At 38.1% G+C, this 16,450-nt stretch overlaps 1 protein-coding gene across 2 annotated transcripts; it reads left to right on the top strand.

The window, feature by feature from the left end:
• Window positions 1–12,722: 12,722 nt before the first annotated feature.
• gorab (golgin, rab6-interacting) lies at window positions 12,723–16,214 on the top strand. Of its 2 annotated transcripts, none has more exons than XM_057352948.1 (5): window positions 12,723–12,938; window positions 13,300–13,606; window positions 14,163–14,264; window positions 14,395–14,535; window positions 14,915–16,214. In XM_057352948.1, the coding sequence occupies exons 1-5, from the start codon at window positions 12,875–12,877 to the stop codon at window positions 15,303–15,305; spliced, it is 1,005 nt and encodes a 334-aa protein (XP_057208931.1). In that variant the 5' UTR covers window positions 12,723–12,874; the 3' UTR covers window positions 15,306–16,214. The 2 variants fall into 2 exon arrangements, with proteins under 2 accessions (XP_057208931.1, XP_057208930.1); XM_057352947.1 differs by having other exon boundaries at window positions 13,273–13,606.
• Window positions 16,215–16,450: the final 236 nt, after the last annotated feature.

Raw genomic sequence — 16,450 nt, 5'->3', positions numbered from 1 at the left:
TGTCTTTGTAGAAAGGAAGAGAATTATCCCTGGTTTTGACAGACTGCTCTTTTGTATCAACCCTGGCCCCTGTCCAAATCTGTCAGATCTCGTCTGCATAAAATGCATCGCCAAGTCACCTCAAATATTCAGTGCGGACGGCTCACAAAGATGTCTTGAGTTGTGCTGTGTAAAAATTCAAGCAGCTCCTTTTTCCCATGAATAGATGGTTTGTCAGAAAAAAAGCGTAAACAGTCACAGCACGCGATGCAGTCAGACTGAGGTTCGGCCATGTTCTGTTTTGAAGCGATCTACGCTAGCTCTCCGCCGAGCAAATTCCTTTTACTCACAGGATTTCTGAAATATATTTTTCAGTGTTCAAAACACCCTCAGGCTGAAGTCACGTTTCTTTCATAAATCTGTATAAATAGCTGTCAAATGTCAATTCGGCTGTTCAGAAATGGTTAGTGTAACTGGCAGTTTGTGCTATCAAGTTTAATCTTTCTCACTCTCCTCATAGGCTGCCTGGCAGCTAATGGTCTGTATTAACAGAAAAAACATTACTGAATTTGGTCACATTAGAGCTGAATTGGCCCAAACTTCAGGTACAGAAAGTCAAACGTAACATTGACAGACAACTGTGAGTGTTGCGCTGACACAAGTTATTACAAACAAAAAAAATCTCATGCCTAGCTGACAGCAGACAGCTACATCAAAATTTACAAATGGATTTTTCCAAACATTTGATAAGATTAAATGCTCATGTGCAGTATCAAAGAGTACGCAAGCTGCCTAAAATAGTAATTCTACTCAAATATAATAAGAATTTATTCTTTTCACAACTAGACTTTGGCCCTAACGTGTCCCTCAGGGTTTTGAAACAGGATCTAACCCATTGACAAACTATGGTTAAGATAAAGGAAAAGAAAAGTAATAAAAATGAGATGTGAATCTCAAAATGTTCCTTGTTAATCACGCAGGACTGTGATGATGATTTGGAGTTGTCTCCTGGCAGAAGACAGAGTTACAACCATAAATGTTCACAGCATGTTGTGTGACACACAATCCTAACCTTATTCCTGATTCTCAAAGGTCTGAGCTCAGTTACACATACTTTTTATAGATCATGCTGATATTCAATAGCGTAGCTATGCGCCCCCACCGATCATGTACTGCTGATAACTTCAGTTTCATCTGCAAACTGTCCAAACTTTGACAAATAATGGCAACATGAAGATTTTAAAAAGATTTTAAAGGGGCTGTGGTGTGCAAAATTTTTAATATGATATAATATTTTCTCCATTTTAAAAAAATAAAGATGCTACACAATGCGAGAAAAAACATCTGTTCCATTAAGAACATTAAACACCTGAAGAATGTTCTTTGTAAGTTTTTAGAGTCCTTGAATGAAAGGTTCTTTGGGGAACCCAAAGGGTTCTTCTATGGCATTGCTGTAAAAAAATCTAGATGTCTAAATGCTCTATAAATAGATTTTTAAATACTGTATATTTAACATTTTTTTCTGTACTAAAATGTCTTCTGTAAAGATTTTTAACCCACACAAGAGAAATCAAATTGAATGCATACACAATAAGGCTCATGGTTTTTGTACTTGCCCAACATGCTGTCAAATGTTTTAAAACTCTTATTTTGTTATGTTATAATAAAATAAACTAGCATAAAGTAAAAACTCCAGAATTGTATATCACTGTTCAGATATAGGATGAGAGTAGTATTGACATGAATGTTTTAAATGGATGTGTAAAAAAGCAGCACAATAAACTGACTGAAGGAAGACTGAAAAAGCACCCAAAAATACAAATTCTGTCATAATTTTTTTCATCCTCATGTCATTCAAAACCGGTATGTGACTCTTTCTTCTGTGAAATACAGAAGATATTTTGAGAAATGTCTTTGTGGTTTTGTGTCCATACAATGTAAGTCAATGGGGGCCAATGTTGTTTGGTTACTAACATTATTCAAAATATCTTCTTTTTGTTCTGCATGAGAAAGAAAGTCATACATGTTTACCTGAAAGTAAACAATTTTTTTTCATTTTTAGGGTGAACTGTCCCTTAAAACACAATCGATCTTAACATTCTGTCTGGTTCTTCCTCAGACTAGCACTATAATACAATTATGGTCACAGTCACCTTACAATGTCAACCACAAACCACGGCTGCCCCATCAATCGTCATGTGACCCTTTTTGGCCTGGCCTGATGTGGTAAATTGGTTGTTGAGGTCAGACATTTGTACTTGCGACTCGGTTGGACTTTTACAGTGTGGGGGATATAATCCGACCACACTGGCACAAACAATAAACAGTTGTATTAATGTTTTAGTATTGAGACTGAGGGACTGTCTTCTTCATTAGCCCGATGTCGCCTACCAGCCTGACTAGTAACACATGTGCTATAGTTACCCACAAGTGTGTCAGAATCGTGTTTGTGTGTATATGCAAGCTGCTGGTAAATATAATATTGTATGCCAGTGCGAGCCACTGCTATTTCATTGCTTTGCAGGGGTCTTCCATCAAAATCAGATGTCAGAAAGGAAATGATAAGTGGAAGCCCATTAACTCAACCTAATGAGGTACAGCTAGCACCTAATTTAATGACATTGTACGAAGTTTAACAGTAAACCCACCCAATTCAAAGGAGAGGGTAACGCTACAAAATCCCTTTCTTTTAATCTGTTGGTTTTGTTGTTTATGAAAACATGTATCACCTCATAGACATTTTCTCTTCCTCTCACGCTTCAGAAGAATCGCTTCTCATGCTGGTTTCAATTCTCTAACCTTTCAGCTCACACCATAATGAGCCAAAAGAACTCTCACATGGAATATTTGATCCACCAAAACAGGTCCAGAATTGAGTAAGAACAGGAGGTTTTGCTGTTCATTTTGTTGTTGGGTAACCCGTAAATTTGTTCTGTGGTGAACTGCATTGTTGTGTTGCTTGGCTCGCGAGTCGCGAGAGTAGAGAGAAAAATGAAATGAGGGTGAAATAGAGAGCCAAAGAGAGCCATTAATTCTAACGGGACTAAAAGCTGGAGGTATTTCCCGCTTCTTGATCTTTGGGAGCTGCGCTCATTTTTCTCGCTGGGGGTTCAGGCTCGGTTTGTATAATAAGTTGTGAGCTAATGCAGACAGTCCATTATTCATTTTTCTTAGGGAGGAGAGCAGTTTTAAAAACCTCAAGAGGAAGAAATGACATGGATGGAAATCGTTTGTCTTCATTATATCACCCTCATGTATGTGACTCTTTCTTCTGTGGAACACAAAATAAGATATTTTGCGAAATGTTAAAGTGGTTTTGGGTCCATACAATGGAAGTCAATTGGGGCCAATGTTGTTTGTTGTTTTTTTTGTTTTACAGAAAAAAAGAAAGTCATGCAGGTTTGAAATGACATGAGTGTGGGTAAATGATAAAGAATTGTCATTTTCAGTGAACTATCCCTTTAAGGATCAATGCACTTCCTGTTCTGCCTAGCATGTCTGTTTACTCGTAACTGAATCGCTGAATAAATTAAATGCGTTTATATTTATAATTCACATGTTGCTTACTCAGAACCCAAATGTTGATTCATTTCAATTATTGCAGACCGGTTCTTTGGAACCAAAGAAAGCAACATTTCCAAAATAAACAACAGCAAAGACCTGCTAATGAGAGAGCAAGCAGCTCTCACAACAATTTCCAATACGATTTACGAAGCATGCAGAGAAATATGACTTTAATAATGATAACAAATGGTAGAGCTGCCGTCGGAATTGGCACGTGGTAGCAAGACTGAAGCTATAGAGGGAAAATAACCAACGAAGGCCAACCGCTTTTGGCAAACGTATGAACAAATGAACTGTGAAAATGCTTTGCAGCGTGTCAGATACGGGCACCACAGAATCTGGCTCTATAAACTCCTGATTAAACCTCGCTCACTGTGGTTTTGCCATCATTTAACTGTGTTACAGGCTCAGTGTAATAGTCATAATTGTGGGTATAGGGGTTAACAGAAATATGGAGAAGACTCTGACTGGCGCTAGTGAACCTCAGACATGGTCACCTCTGGTTTCGAGCAGTTACTATTTTTAAAGCTCCTAATGGAGTTTTAAAAATCTGTTTTGTTATTTCTACACCAAATTTGGAACGTGTGAAAGGATTAGGACACAAATTGGCGTAAGAAATTGCGCTGACAACTTTTCACAGCACTTGAATTTTCCATGCCCACGTTTTGACAGGAACAATTTTGTTTTTATGACTCTGGATGTTAGAAGCTAATTCAAATGATGTCAGGCAAATGGATGAAATCCCTTCCCACCAACGCTTACACGTAACCCTTAATATCTCTTCATAATGTGACCGTATTGACTCCTACAGTTTAATTTGCGCAAATGATTAAACAGACAGATTCCCCGTTGATTCCTTTAGCGTTACTAACATAAATGGTCATGTTTTACGATGCAGTCTCCTTCTGAATCTCTCTCATCGGAAAAGGGATGTTGTTCATTGTCACATGACGTTAAAGAATACTGACAACCCCCTGAACCCCCCTCCGGCTTATGGCCAGCCCCAGATCCCATGCAAACACATCTTGTTGGCAGATGTGGCGATACCACAAACACTTCAAAGTGCCTGCACTTAGACCTTCTCCATGCACTGACGCCAACTGTAAAAAGCGCCGGACATATGGGTTGGAAAATATGAAACCTTTCAAACAGCGGCTGGGCAGCCTCCTCATTTCAGGAGAAAATATTTTTATTACTCATCATTTAGAGCTATTGAGGGTAAATTGCGACAAAGACCTCAGTGAGTCAGTGCAGAACAGCACGGCACGGCTGACAGAAAGTCTCAGAATTACACAGTATCACGCTGTGTTAAATGAAATTTAAGATTATGAGATTATGATGTTCAACTTTCAAAATCTACAAAAATTAAACACTGACTCACCGGCCCGCTTAGGACACAATGTGCAGGGGTGTGATTGTTCGAAAAGCCTCCATCGGGCGAGACGAATGGGGTGCGGCTGTGATATTAATTTTTCTGAGTGACAGTTCATCAGGGGGCCAATGAGATCTAACTTCATCTGTTTTTCTCACTCTTTGTCATTTTGAGTTTAGACTGAACGAACGAGGCAAACAGCGACTTAACCTTGTTAACTCTGTGTGAGGCACTATAAGCGGTTTGTTTCCCATTAGATCCTAAATGAATTCTTTCCAAGTGAACCATCATAGACCCTCAGGAGATGCTGTCAGTTGTGAAATGACCTATTTGAGACCTTTTTAGTGTCAAACTGTAAACACCAGTAGTCAATGTTTTGCAAATGTGTGTTTTGCATGTCTTTTGGCTCCAATGTTGTTTTCAGTAACATGAAGTAGTGATAACATGAAAACGTGGTAAAGCACATTCAAAGCAATGGGGGCCGACAATGCATGTTTAAACTTGAAAAAAGCAAAAAGTTGTAGGATTTGATATGAAATTGAGGAATATGTAAAATTCTGCACAATTATATAATCAAATGAGCAAATTAGTGACACTCACCATTCACTTTTATAGGATTGTCTTACTTTCATTAAGTGATGAAAATTCTGTCATCACTTACTCACCCTCTTCATTTCAAACCTATATGACTTTTTTGTTCTGTTGAACACAAAAGAAGATATTTTGAAAAATGTTGGTAACACCACTGACTTGGTTTTGTTTCAATACAATAGAAGTCAATGGGGACCAACGTTTTTTTCAAAATATCTTCTCAAAATATCTTTACATCGACCTGTGTGAAAGAAAATCACACAGGTCTAAAATGACAACAGGTTGAGTAAACGATGACATGCTTTCATTTTGAAGGTGAACTATTCATTTAAATGAAAAATGGTGGTTCGCATTGAATTGTTTTTTTTGTACGAAGGTTAAAGAGGATGAATATGCTAAATAATGACAGCATTTTTGGGTGAGCTATCACTTTAAAGCATGCGATGCTCGCTCTGTGAAACAATTTAAAATCAGGTTCAATGATATAATAAATGATTTATTCTTATTTGATTTATGTTTCAGTAGCCTACAACTTTTCCCCCAACATTCCCCCTCTTCCTCATTTCTATTTCTTCTGGTTTACGATGGAAAGAAACTAAACTCAACCATAACACAGTAACTGTGTCACCGACATAGACAACCTTTACCAGCAGTGACTCTGGTGGTGCTCTTACAGTCCTGCTATTGACAGCATACACGAAACACACAGCTGTGATCACGCTCCAAAACCACGCCATAAATGTGTAACAAATTAAACCAGTTAAGGACGTCACGGGAAAATTGGCGAAGTTAGGCATGTTTTGTATACATATAACTTACTCTAAAATAAAGACAGATGCTTTTCGTTTTCCTTCTCCTCAAATTCAGCTGAGCTAAAGCAAAACCACATTTTCAGAATCCTTCGCTGGCTGTGTCATTTCTACGTTTCACCTCTCCAGTATCTAACTGGGGAAAACTAGTTTACCTTACGAGGTCTCTTGACAACGTCATGCAGATGTATGTAATGAGAACTGTCGAAGGGTGATTGACGCGAGTCCGCAGAACAGTGTACCGGACATTTATGACAACACGTCCGTCACAGCTGCCAGGGCTAAATAATTAGATGATTTACCACCCACAGTTTAAGGGGCCCTGCTGCTGGTTCCTGTATATATGAACATTGGCCCAACAGAGGCCACAATTTCACAAAATTGTTTGGATTAAATTCACAGTCGACAGGGTATGTGCTTATTGCTTTACAGTGAGGCTGGGTACTGAAGACTTTTACTCATGGAACTCACATCACTTTGTGTCACGCCGTGCTCCTGACACATCAAAGAAAGCCTGTGGCCTCTTGTAAAAACTCAACAACATCTCCCACTGCTGTAAACCTTCCACAAAACACACAGGCAGCACTTTCCTCCAATGCAAAATAACTGTAAATGTTTAATTACGTTCATAAAGTAGATAGAGGTTGTAAATCACCCATGGTGAACATTTGTGTGTTTGTGTGACTGTGTGTGTAATATAGCAACAGAATAAATGCATTACTGTAACTGTTCTTCGCATTAGGGGGCTGCTAATGGGTGGGGCGCACAGAAAAGTGGCATTCTGGAAGAAGGTGGCCAGTTTCTCCCGTAGTAAATACATTAAAAACCCCATATAAACTATTCTAGGCCTTGCGGCTGGTGTTGAGTGCATCTTGAGGTGGAGGGACCGAGGTGGGGGTACCGCTGTTGAGGGCTCAGGGTGGGCCAATTCCAGCTTGCTGATGGGTACGTTTTAAGAATTATGACCAGATGTTCATTAATGAGGTTTCAGAGGACCACGGGGGGGAGATGAGTAAGAGAGGGTGAGAAAGAAAGAGAGAGAATTATAAGAGCTCAAGACAAGGACAAAAGGGAAACGTTGCTGTTTGCGTGTATGAAGTCTGTGGCTAACAGAGCTCAAGAATTGATGCCACCTGCACTGGCCTTCATTGGATGCCTTTTCAGGAACTCCTTTGTGAGCTCATTGTCCACAGCAGCTGCGAAACAGCAGTTGTTGCTTACTGGGAAAAACCTCTGAGAAAAAGGAGACAGATAAGGTGTTGAGATCAATAAGAGGGTCTTGTTCAGCGCAGCATGCAGCAACAAAGCAAGAAAGAATTGTCTGTACAGTTGTTTGTTGTACAAAGGGATAAGCTTTGGTGGAAGACTAAATGGCTCATTCTTCATCATCTGGTAAAACAATAACAGACATCATACCAAACTACTTACTGTACATGATCACATTAGCATGTTTCTCATTAAACTGTTAAAACCATTTGCTCCGTCCATTTTTTTCACATGTTAACAATAAGCTTTTTGACATTTATAAATGTGCTCTTGTAATATTTTTGTAAATATAGTAGGAAGGCGGCCAGTTTAATATTTCTTATCTGCGGGCATGTCACGCAAACTTGCTCATACTGATATCGCTCTAACTTGGCTATAGCTCAAGTGACAGAAGAATTTGTCCTGAAATCAGATTCTTGGAAATGTCCATGCCAAATTCTTTCCACCTCGGTTTAAGTATTTTAAAGCATTAAAGGGATAGTTTACACAAAACGAAAACGCTGTCATAATTTATTTACCCTCATGTGGTTCAAAACCCGTATATGACTCTTTTTTTTCTGTGGAACACAAAGGAAGATATTTTGAGAAATGTCTCAGTGGTTTTGTGTCTATACAACGGAAGTCAATAGGGTCCAATGTTGTTTGGTTACCAACGTTCTTCGAAATATCTTCTTTTGTGTTCTGCAGAAGAAAGAAAGTCATACAGAGGTTTGGAATGACATGAAAGTGAGTACATTTTAAAAGAACTCTCATTTTTAGAACTATGGCAAATTTTGAGAATGGTGAACTATGCCTTTAAAATATTGAAAAAGAATACAATGCAGGGTTTCCATTCATCTTTACAAAGAGAAATAAACTGTTATTTTCTTTGGACGTTCTTATACATTATATGAAACCTGTCATATTAAAATATGTAGAAAGTAACACTCTTACATCAAACAAGTTATTTCATGACATAACAGAATTTTATCACATTGTTTGTACACCAGAGAACTTTACACAAGCACTTTGAATTATATTTGAGTTTGTATTAAAGAGAGTTGTGCTTAAAAAAGCCTACACTTTATTCATACATTGTTTTTCTCCGTTATTAACCATCACTTACAGCAAACGGAGCACTTCAATGAACCCATCTTTATCGTTTCATCTTGAAAATTTGTTTTGCTTTATGCTTGAGGTTCTGCCAGATGTACTGTGGGTGGCAATACATAAGACCTGCAGTGAAGTCCTGGATCAGAGCCTGAGCTGCCCGAAGCAAAGCAAAGCTGCTCATTCAAGTGGTTTTGGCACAACTTTAGACCATAGGTAGAGTTTGACTTTTTAGAACTTCAGGACAGGGGCTAAAATGGTCTTGTTTCTGATCCTGTCTCTTTCTGCTGACCTCTAGTAATGTGTTTCAGCTTTACAGAACACATCATGTCAAAGGGGGAGTAGGGAAGTCTGTTAATAGGATGTATATGAAGAATGAATGAAACTTCCATGTAGCTTAACCGGCAGAGGTTTGTGTTAGTGATGCAAAGGTGTGCTCGATTTCCAGGGAATGCACATACTCATAAAAACGTATAGCCCAAGTGCACTATAAGTAGATTAAAATGATTAAAATAGATTAAAATAGATTAAAAAATCCACTATAAGTGGATATAAATGGATCTACCAAATGCATCAATGTTAACAGTTCTAGAGCGATTATACCTTTTTTCTTTGTTTCCATCTGTTTGGCGCAGTAATTTTTGTCAATCCTACTCAAGCATTTCAACATTCTTCATCAATTAAACTCAAATTACTACACAAAGTGCAACATGATCACCGCAGGCACCACTTTAACTCCGAAACTTGAGGCAGCCATTATACTTAAGGTTTTAAATGAGGTGGGTTGAATTTTTTTCACCTCTGGCATCAGAGATGAGTTAAATGAGAAAGAACGTAGGAGTTTTATAATAAACATACAGTGAAAGAGACAGCAGATGATCACAGGATAATTTCTGTCTTTTCTAATCAGTGCGTGACATCACACAGATCGCTCTCTGGTACCCAAACTCTTTGCAGATGGCCTGGAATCTGAAACTCTGTTTCGCTGCGTAAACAGAAAGAAAAGCTCTGTGAGAGACAGAAATGTGGTAGAGTCAAAACATGTGGGGTTTTGAAACCATTACATGTGCCTGAAGTTCAACCTTTGCGTACGAGTGACAGCTCTGACCCCTAATCATCTCCATATTGACCTCAACCCTACATCTTCCTTGAGGTCAGCCGTGAATTGGCTGTTTGTCTTTTTGACCCGTTCACTGGCTGATTAAGGGAAGTATATTTTTATTGATAGTTAAAAGTCACAGAGAGGGCATGGTGTGCACTTGCTGTCGCTAAAATGATTCCTACTCAATTACCTGTGACAAACACACACACACACACACACACACACAGTACTAATGATGTCATGCTGTCTAACCAGATATCCTAGCAATACAGCAAAACTTCCTGTTCCCCTTACATGGTTTAAAATGTCAAACTTGATCTAATTGGGAATTTGTCTGGCTCACAAAATAAATATATATTTTATATTAGACTGTGCAGATGTAGTTTTGTATAACTCTCTTGGCCAGAAGACAGCTCTCTCATAATACAACACATAATGTGTCATTCGTTGTTGATGTTGACCAAATCGTTCCATTTGATTTATATACACCTATGTTATGTTTATATTAATATAAACCTATACGGATTTAAAAAAACACTATCTCATGTCTCATTTTAGAAGGCCAAGGTTGTTATCAAGGTGTTGGGTGATGTTACACACAAATTTGCTCAAATTTCTCCAAATTTAGGATCATTAGTCAAACACAGCTTATTGAAATGTTACTGGTGCCCCTTCATGCAATGAATATGGTTTTATTAACAGAGAGGACAATGTGGTGTAATAAAACAGTATTTATTTAAAATTCATTACTCTCTGTCCCTATAGAGTAGACTATCCAGTAAGTCAGTATTTAGATGTAGGTGGGCCTTCGCCCCACAGCTTCACGTAAACACATCTAAACATTACCTCAAACAAAAGTGCAAGACTTATTATGCCCATAGGTGTATACGGGGCGCACTTTATAACTGCCATTCTTCTTAGCAAATTTAAATGTATGAACTGCAAATACAAGCTTGTTCTTTGAGCAATGGTGGAAGTTTCCCACTGGCCTCCCTTTAGCGTCCATACAGGCCTTCCTTGTAATTGACGTTTGGTCAGCCCCGTGACCAAGACTCTTCCATCTTAATTTAGGACAAGTTCACAGTGATAGACCGTTCAGTCGCCCTGCCATATGGAGCCCACGCATCAGTCAGTTTCCCCACCGGTCTACATTTATCCTCTCCTGAGGTGTTGTTTCTGCTTTAAAGTGCACAAATAATTCCAGATGGATAAAAGATGTGTGTGCCTTTAAAAAGCTGCTATGGAGCAGTAGTGACTGGCCTAAATGTAGAGTAATTAACAGTGTGTGCTTTTGTTAACGAAAGTTTATTAAATAAAGTTGAGGGATAGTTGTGGGGTCAGAGGCACATTTGGCCTCTCCTGACACATGGAGCTAGATCCATTATAACATGTGTGTGCTTCATAATCGGTAGTAGGCATGAATTTAAGATGAATAGGGAAATGTGTGTGTGTGTTTGTAAACCAAAAAGAGAGCGAGGGAGAGAGAAAAATACGGTGGTTGTCAGCTGCAAGATTTTGTCAGTCTTTATTTATGGTTTCCTGTCTGGATGAAGTGTTGTGTCATGGCAACACTTCACCTTGAGGGCAATGGGTCAACACATCAAATGGGCTGTCAAACATGGGCGCCAATTTATATGAATTAATAGCTGATGTTTGTGAGGAATCCCAATTTGAATTTATAGACAGTGAACTATGTTTGAATTGGCATGTAAAACAAGAGCTTAAAAGAGTGATTTAGTCATCTAATTGTACTGCATGGCAAAACATTAGGAAATTCGTTTTTACCCAAAAATAACAATTCTGTCATCATTTACTCACCCTAATGTTGTTTAAAAACTGTATATGACTCTTTTTCATGTGGAACACACACAAATACATATCAACAATTTCATGTCTATCCAATGGAAGTCAATAGGGTCCCATGTTGTTTGGTTACCATGTTTCAAAATTGTGAGTTCTGCAGAATAAATTCATTTCTGGTCACTTTTAGTCAGTTTTAAGTAATTGTTTTGGATCTTTGATTAAAATCACTTTTGAACCCTCAGACGCTTTTGAATTATGTTCAATGTTGACAGTGTTTGACCACAAGTTCATCTCTGTAGGCTCACTTACACTCGCCACAAAAAAGTCATACCAAATGTTCCATTGATGGTAGAGGTAATAATGGGAAATCGGGCATCAGTGTTGTGGCTTGTGGACTCATACACAGGATTTAACTCATTCAAGCCTAATTTGGCAAAACATGCCACATCACAAAGATAAGCAGTTGGTACAAAGAAATTACAGGCCTTCCATAATCCCACACTTGCTCAGACTTGCTTCTGTCACAATCACGGGTGCTTTTGGCAATAAAGCAAAAGTGTAACTTGAAACAACTGTTTCACGTTTCCTGCTCTCTGTGGATTTCATGCTTTTTATCACCAAGCATGCTCTTTCATTAACCTCTGACCTCTCTGGCCACTAGGAGTGCAGGATGGCTCAGTGGATGTGAAGAGGGTAATTGGAGCAAGAAGAGGAGGATAAACAAAATTAGTCACCGACTCCACTAGTCTGACAGATTTCCTGCTGAAAAGCAAACACTTATATTTATACAAAACAATTAAGCCAAACTGATTTAACCTACTGGATATACAATCTTAAATCCACGTAAGATATATCCTACATATATTTTAAATGTGCATCATTTTAATAAGCACTTGTTTACTATGAAATAATAGTACAGGATTAAAGCAGTTGGGGTAGTCTTGCAGAAAAAATAACTATTTTGTATCTTTTTTACATATTTATGTTAGTTAATTTTTTGAGATTTTACATTATTTTCATGACTAATAATAACAATAGCTGGTTTAATTGGCACTGAAACATCTCCCCCAAAGACATTTTAAAAGTAAATGCAAACAGGCAATATGTGAGGGCACATGCAAAAAAGGGACCTTGCTGGGTCTTGAACGTGGCAGTATATACAAACATGGCGGCTTCGTGAAACTCTCAAGTTAATTTCATGCATAATTAATAGCATTTTAGTGTATGTATATTTATATTTGAGAAATCCGATTTCGTAATTAGTTGTAAGCAACTTCTCGGGTGTACAGAGTATGGAAAATGGCTGCGTGGGGTGGGTTTTCAGAGGAAGAACTGCGAAGAATGCAGCACAACAGCGATCAATGTAAGTATGAACGCTTAAACATCATTTAAAACTTATTTAATCACGAAAGTGGCACTTATCTGCAGCATCTGTAAAATAAATATGATGCCGTTTGCTATTTCGCGAATTCATATTTGAATACTAAAAACGACCTGTATCTCAAAACCTAGATCGCATTTTGGGTAAGTTATTATAAATGCCTTTGACCGTTTCTCGGTGCGTTAAAGTGCTGTATACTTATGCTGTAGATGTTTATTGATAGTTCATTCTATCCGAAAGTATAATCACATATCATTGATCTCGTTTGTTTGTATCAAAGTTCTCCTGATTTAGCTCTGCTCTATTCTTAATCCAGCTAACCAGGCTGTGCCTGTCACGTTAGGTCGTGGCCGCAGACCCGCTCCCACCAACCGGAGTAGGCAGCAGCTACAGCGGGAAAGGGCTTTGCAGATGGCCGCTAAGCAAAAGGAGGGTATCGACTCTCTGCCACCTGAACAACAGCTTACGAAGCCCCCGGACCCACCTGCTGCCAGTCACCCTGCTCCTTTAAAATCACAGGAGGAACCCAAAGTGTTGGACTCAGAACCGGTTAAGCATGAATCCGAACCATTTAGGCATGAATCAGAAACGGTTGCAGAGGCACTACCACCAGTCATTGTCAAAGAGCTGGACAAACAGGAAGTGGAATTGTTAGTAAGTTTATTTCTTGTGCAAACGGGACAGATATTCATGTATTGATAATAAATAGTGAGAACAATGCTACTGCTTTGCTAACTAACTAAATAGAATAGAATAGAACTTTATTGTCATTGTTTAGGGAACAATGAAATACAGTTTAGCAGCTCTTCGTGATTGTAAAGTTATATAAATAAAATATATACAGTTGAATGTCAGAACAGCCAAGACATACATACATAAACAAAGGTGTGTATATATACACACAATAATATACAAATATAAATCCTCTTGAGGTAGTGCAGTGACAGTGCAAGTAAAGCAATAGTGCAGCAGAGTAATATAGTAGGGGAAGGTTATTGCACCTTTATAGGAGTTTTTATTGCACATTTTAGATTGGTTGGGAGCGTGTAAATGATTGTGTATTTAAGCATCTAACTGCTTGGGGATAGAAACCGTTTTTTAAATGGCCATGGGTGGGTTCAATTATTTTATAGATGACATATGTTTGATCAAATGTTTGATGTTTATTTCATGTAAGAATTTAACAAACCATTTTTATAATAACAGGCGGGATAAGAACCGTCTACAGCAGTTGCAATGGGAACAACGAGCAATGGAAGAGAAGAATAAAAAGAGAAAAGCTCTCCTCACCAAGACCATTGCTGAAAAGTAGGAGCAAATTTTGTGATTTAAACCAGTGTTTCTTAACCAGGGGAACCTCAAGGGGGCCTCAAAATGATTTAAAATAAACAAATGTTTTGTTTCAACATTTTTGAATAAATCATTTCTTGTTTCCCAGGTCCAAACAAACACAAGCTGAAGCTGTGAAACTGAAGAAGATCCAGAGAGAACTTCAGGCACTTGATGATTCCGTGTCAAGTGATATTGGGATTCTCAGAAAATTGATAGAGCAATCCAGCATGGATTATTCTCTGGCATGGTATTCATCTCTTAATTTTGAGTCAGTGAATGGTCCATCCCAAGTGTAATGTCCTATTGGAAGCAATGTCACATTCCGGACAGTTGCAATATAATTTGAAAGGATAGTAATCGCAGGGTCTGACCTCTAACATAACCCCGTCCTATTAAGAAGATCCAGAGAGAACATAGAAATACTTTAAATACTGCCATGCTTGCTGAGGTTGAAAATACTGCCCTCTGTAGTCTCTCTGTGTTAACTCTGAAAACTGATTCACAAAAAGGTTTTTTATGAATACTTGTAGGACACGTTGTAGTAAATGTTTACATCCTTTAGGGTCATGTCCAAAAGCACAATCTGAGAGTTAAGGTTGGTTGGGTAATTGTGTTATTGTTTACAGGAAGCGTTTTGAGAAGTCAGAAGCCGAGTATGTTGCTGCTAAAATGGACTTGCACAGGAAGACTGAGGTAAAGGAGCAGCTCACAGAGCACCTGTGTGCGATCATTCAGCAGAACGAGCTACGCAAAGCCTGCAAACTGGAGGAGCTGATGCTACAGCTGGAGCTTAATGCTGAAGAAGTCCCCAACCTGGAGGAAGCCACACAAGAGAAGAAGGAGAATGAGGACAACTCGCAGTCTATTACTGAAAATGGTCCTACAGAAGGCATGGAGGGTCGCACAGAGGTGGATGGTTCAAGTTTAAGCAAAGACAGTTCCATTACAGACCCAAAGATTAGCCAAGACAATCAAGAGATCAGAGCAACAGATGTTTCTACAGATGGGCCAAGCTAGCTCCCAATCATCTTTATAACTTCATGATGGTTTACAAAACACTTTAGAATTAGAAATTTCTTCATTGTGAGAAAGCTGAACAAAGGAACAGGCCTGCATTTGTGATTGAAATGTTGACATTTTGTGAGAGGACACAAAGGCAGTCTTAGTCTTGTGTCAGTATTAAATTCCTTAATGCTGTTAGGCTGATTGTGATTCCATTACTGTTGACACTAAAAATGCCTTAATGTTCTAGGTCTCAGATATTGACTACGAAATGTTAAACTCAGAAGTAATGAGAAAGCTATAGCAGATATGGTTTTCTGGTTGTCAGCTATTTTATTATTTAATCTCTGTCTTACATTAGGAAAAAGGGTTGGGAATCTTTTTATAAAGATACATTTTAACACTATACCACACTAAACTTCTTTTGACTGTTCCATAACTGTAACATTAATTTAAATAGAATACTGGTTATGATCAGGTGGAAATTTGCAGTTGTGATGTATTTCACATATAATGTTGCACAACAGAAGAATAATAATTTTACGAAAACTTTACTTAAAAACTACGCAAACCTTAACAAATCAAAGTTTCTATAATAAAAGGTGGGGGGTTGGCTCAGCTGTAATAAGAATTGTGTTATGGGAAAATGTTGTTGGAGTTCTGGGGATGTGCTGTATGCGCATAAGTATTCCCAAAGTATATCTTGTATGTATATATTTTATACTTCTTTAAACTCTGTGCTCTTCACTAACTTTATGAATGTTGATTTACATAAAAAAGTAATCATTATCTGTTGTTTTAAAGGCTTTATTTTTTCTTTAAAAGCTGAAAGTATGTCTTAATTTTCTGTTATGTGTGCATGAGGTATAAAGTGTGACTCAAATTAGTTATTTATTGGTTAATAAAGTATTTTAAAACGGTTAATTATTTTTCTTTTATTCCACTTCATTAGTTTGTTATTTAACTGAATTAACTTGGTGAAATCCTGTTTTGCTTGTCTTACAAGCTTTAATTCTTTCATTCAATCGGTTAGTGGTCGGATAAGGTATTTATTTACTTGTCAATTTATATGTTGGTAGGTGACAGCTCATACCAGTTAGCAGTTCAGTGTGCAAAGGAATGTGAGGAAAGCCATGAACCTCTCTTTAAATGCCACTCGA

This window comes from Triplophysa rosa, linkage group LG15 (genome assembly GCF_024868665.1).
Source record: "Triplophysa rosa linkage group LG15, Trosa_1v2, whole genome shotgun sequence".
NCBI classification, from domain to species: domain Eukaryota; kingdom Metazoa; phylum Chordata; class Actinopteri; order Cypriniformes; family Nemacheilidae; genus Triplophysa; species Triplophysa rosa.
Note: the sequence above shows the minus strand (reverse complement) of the source record. Positions and strands in the feature narration are given on the sequence as shown.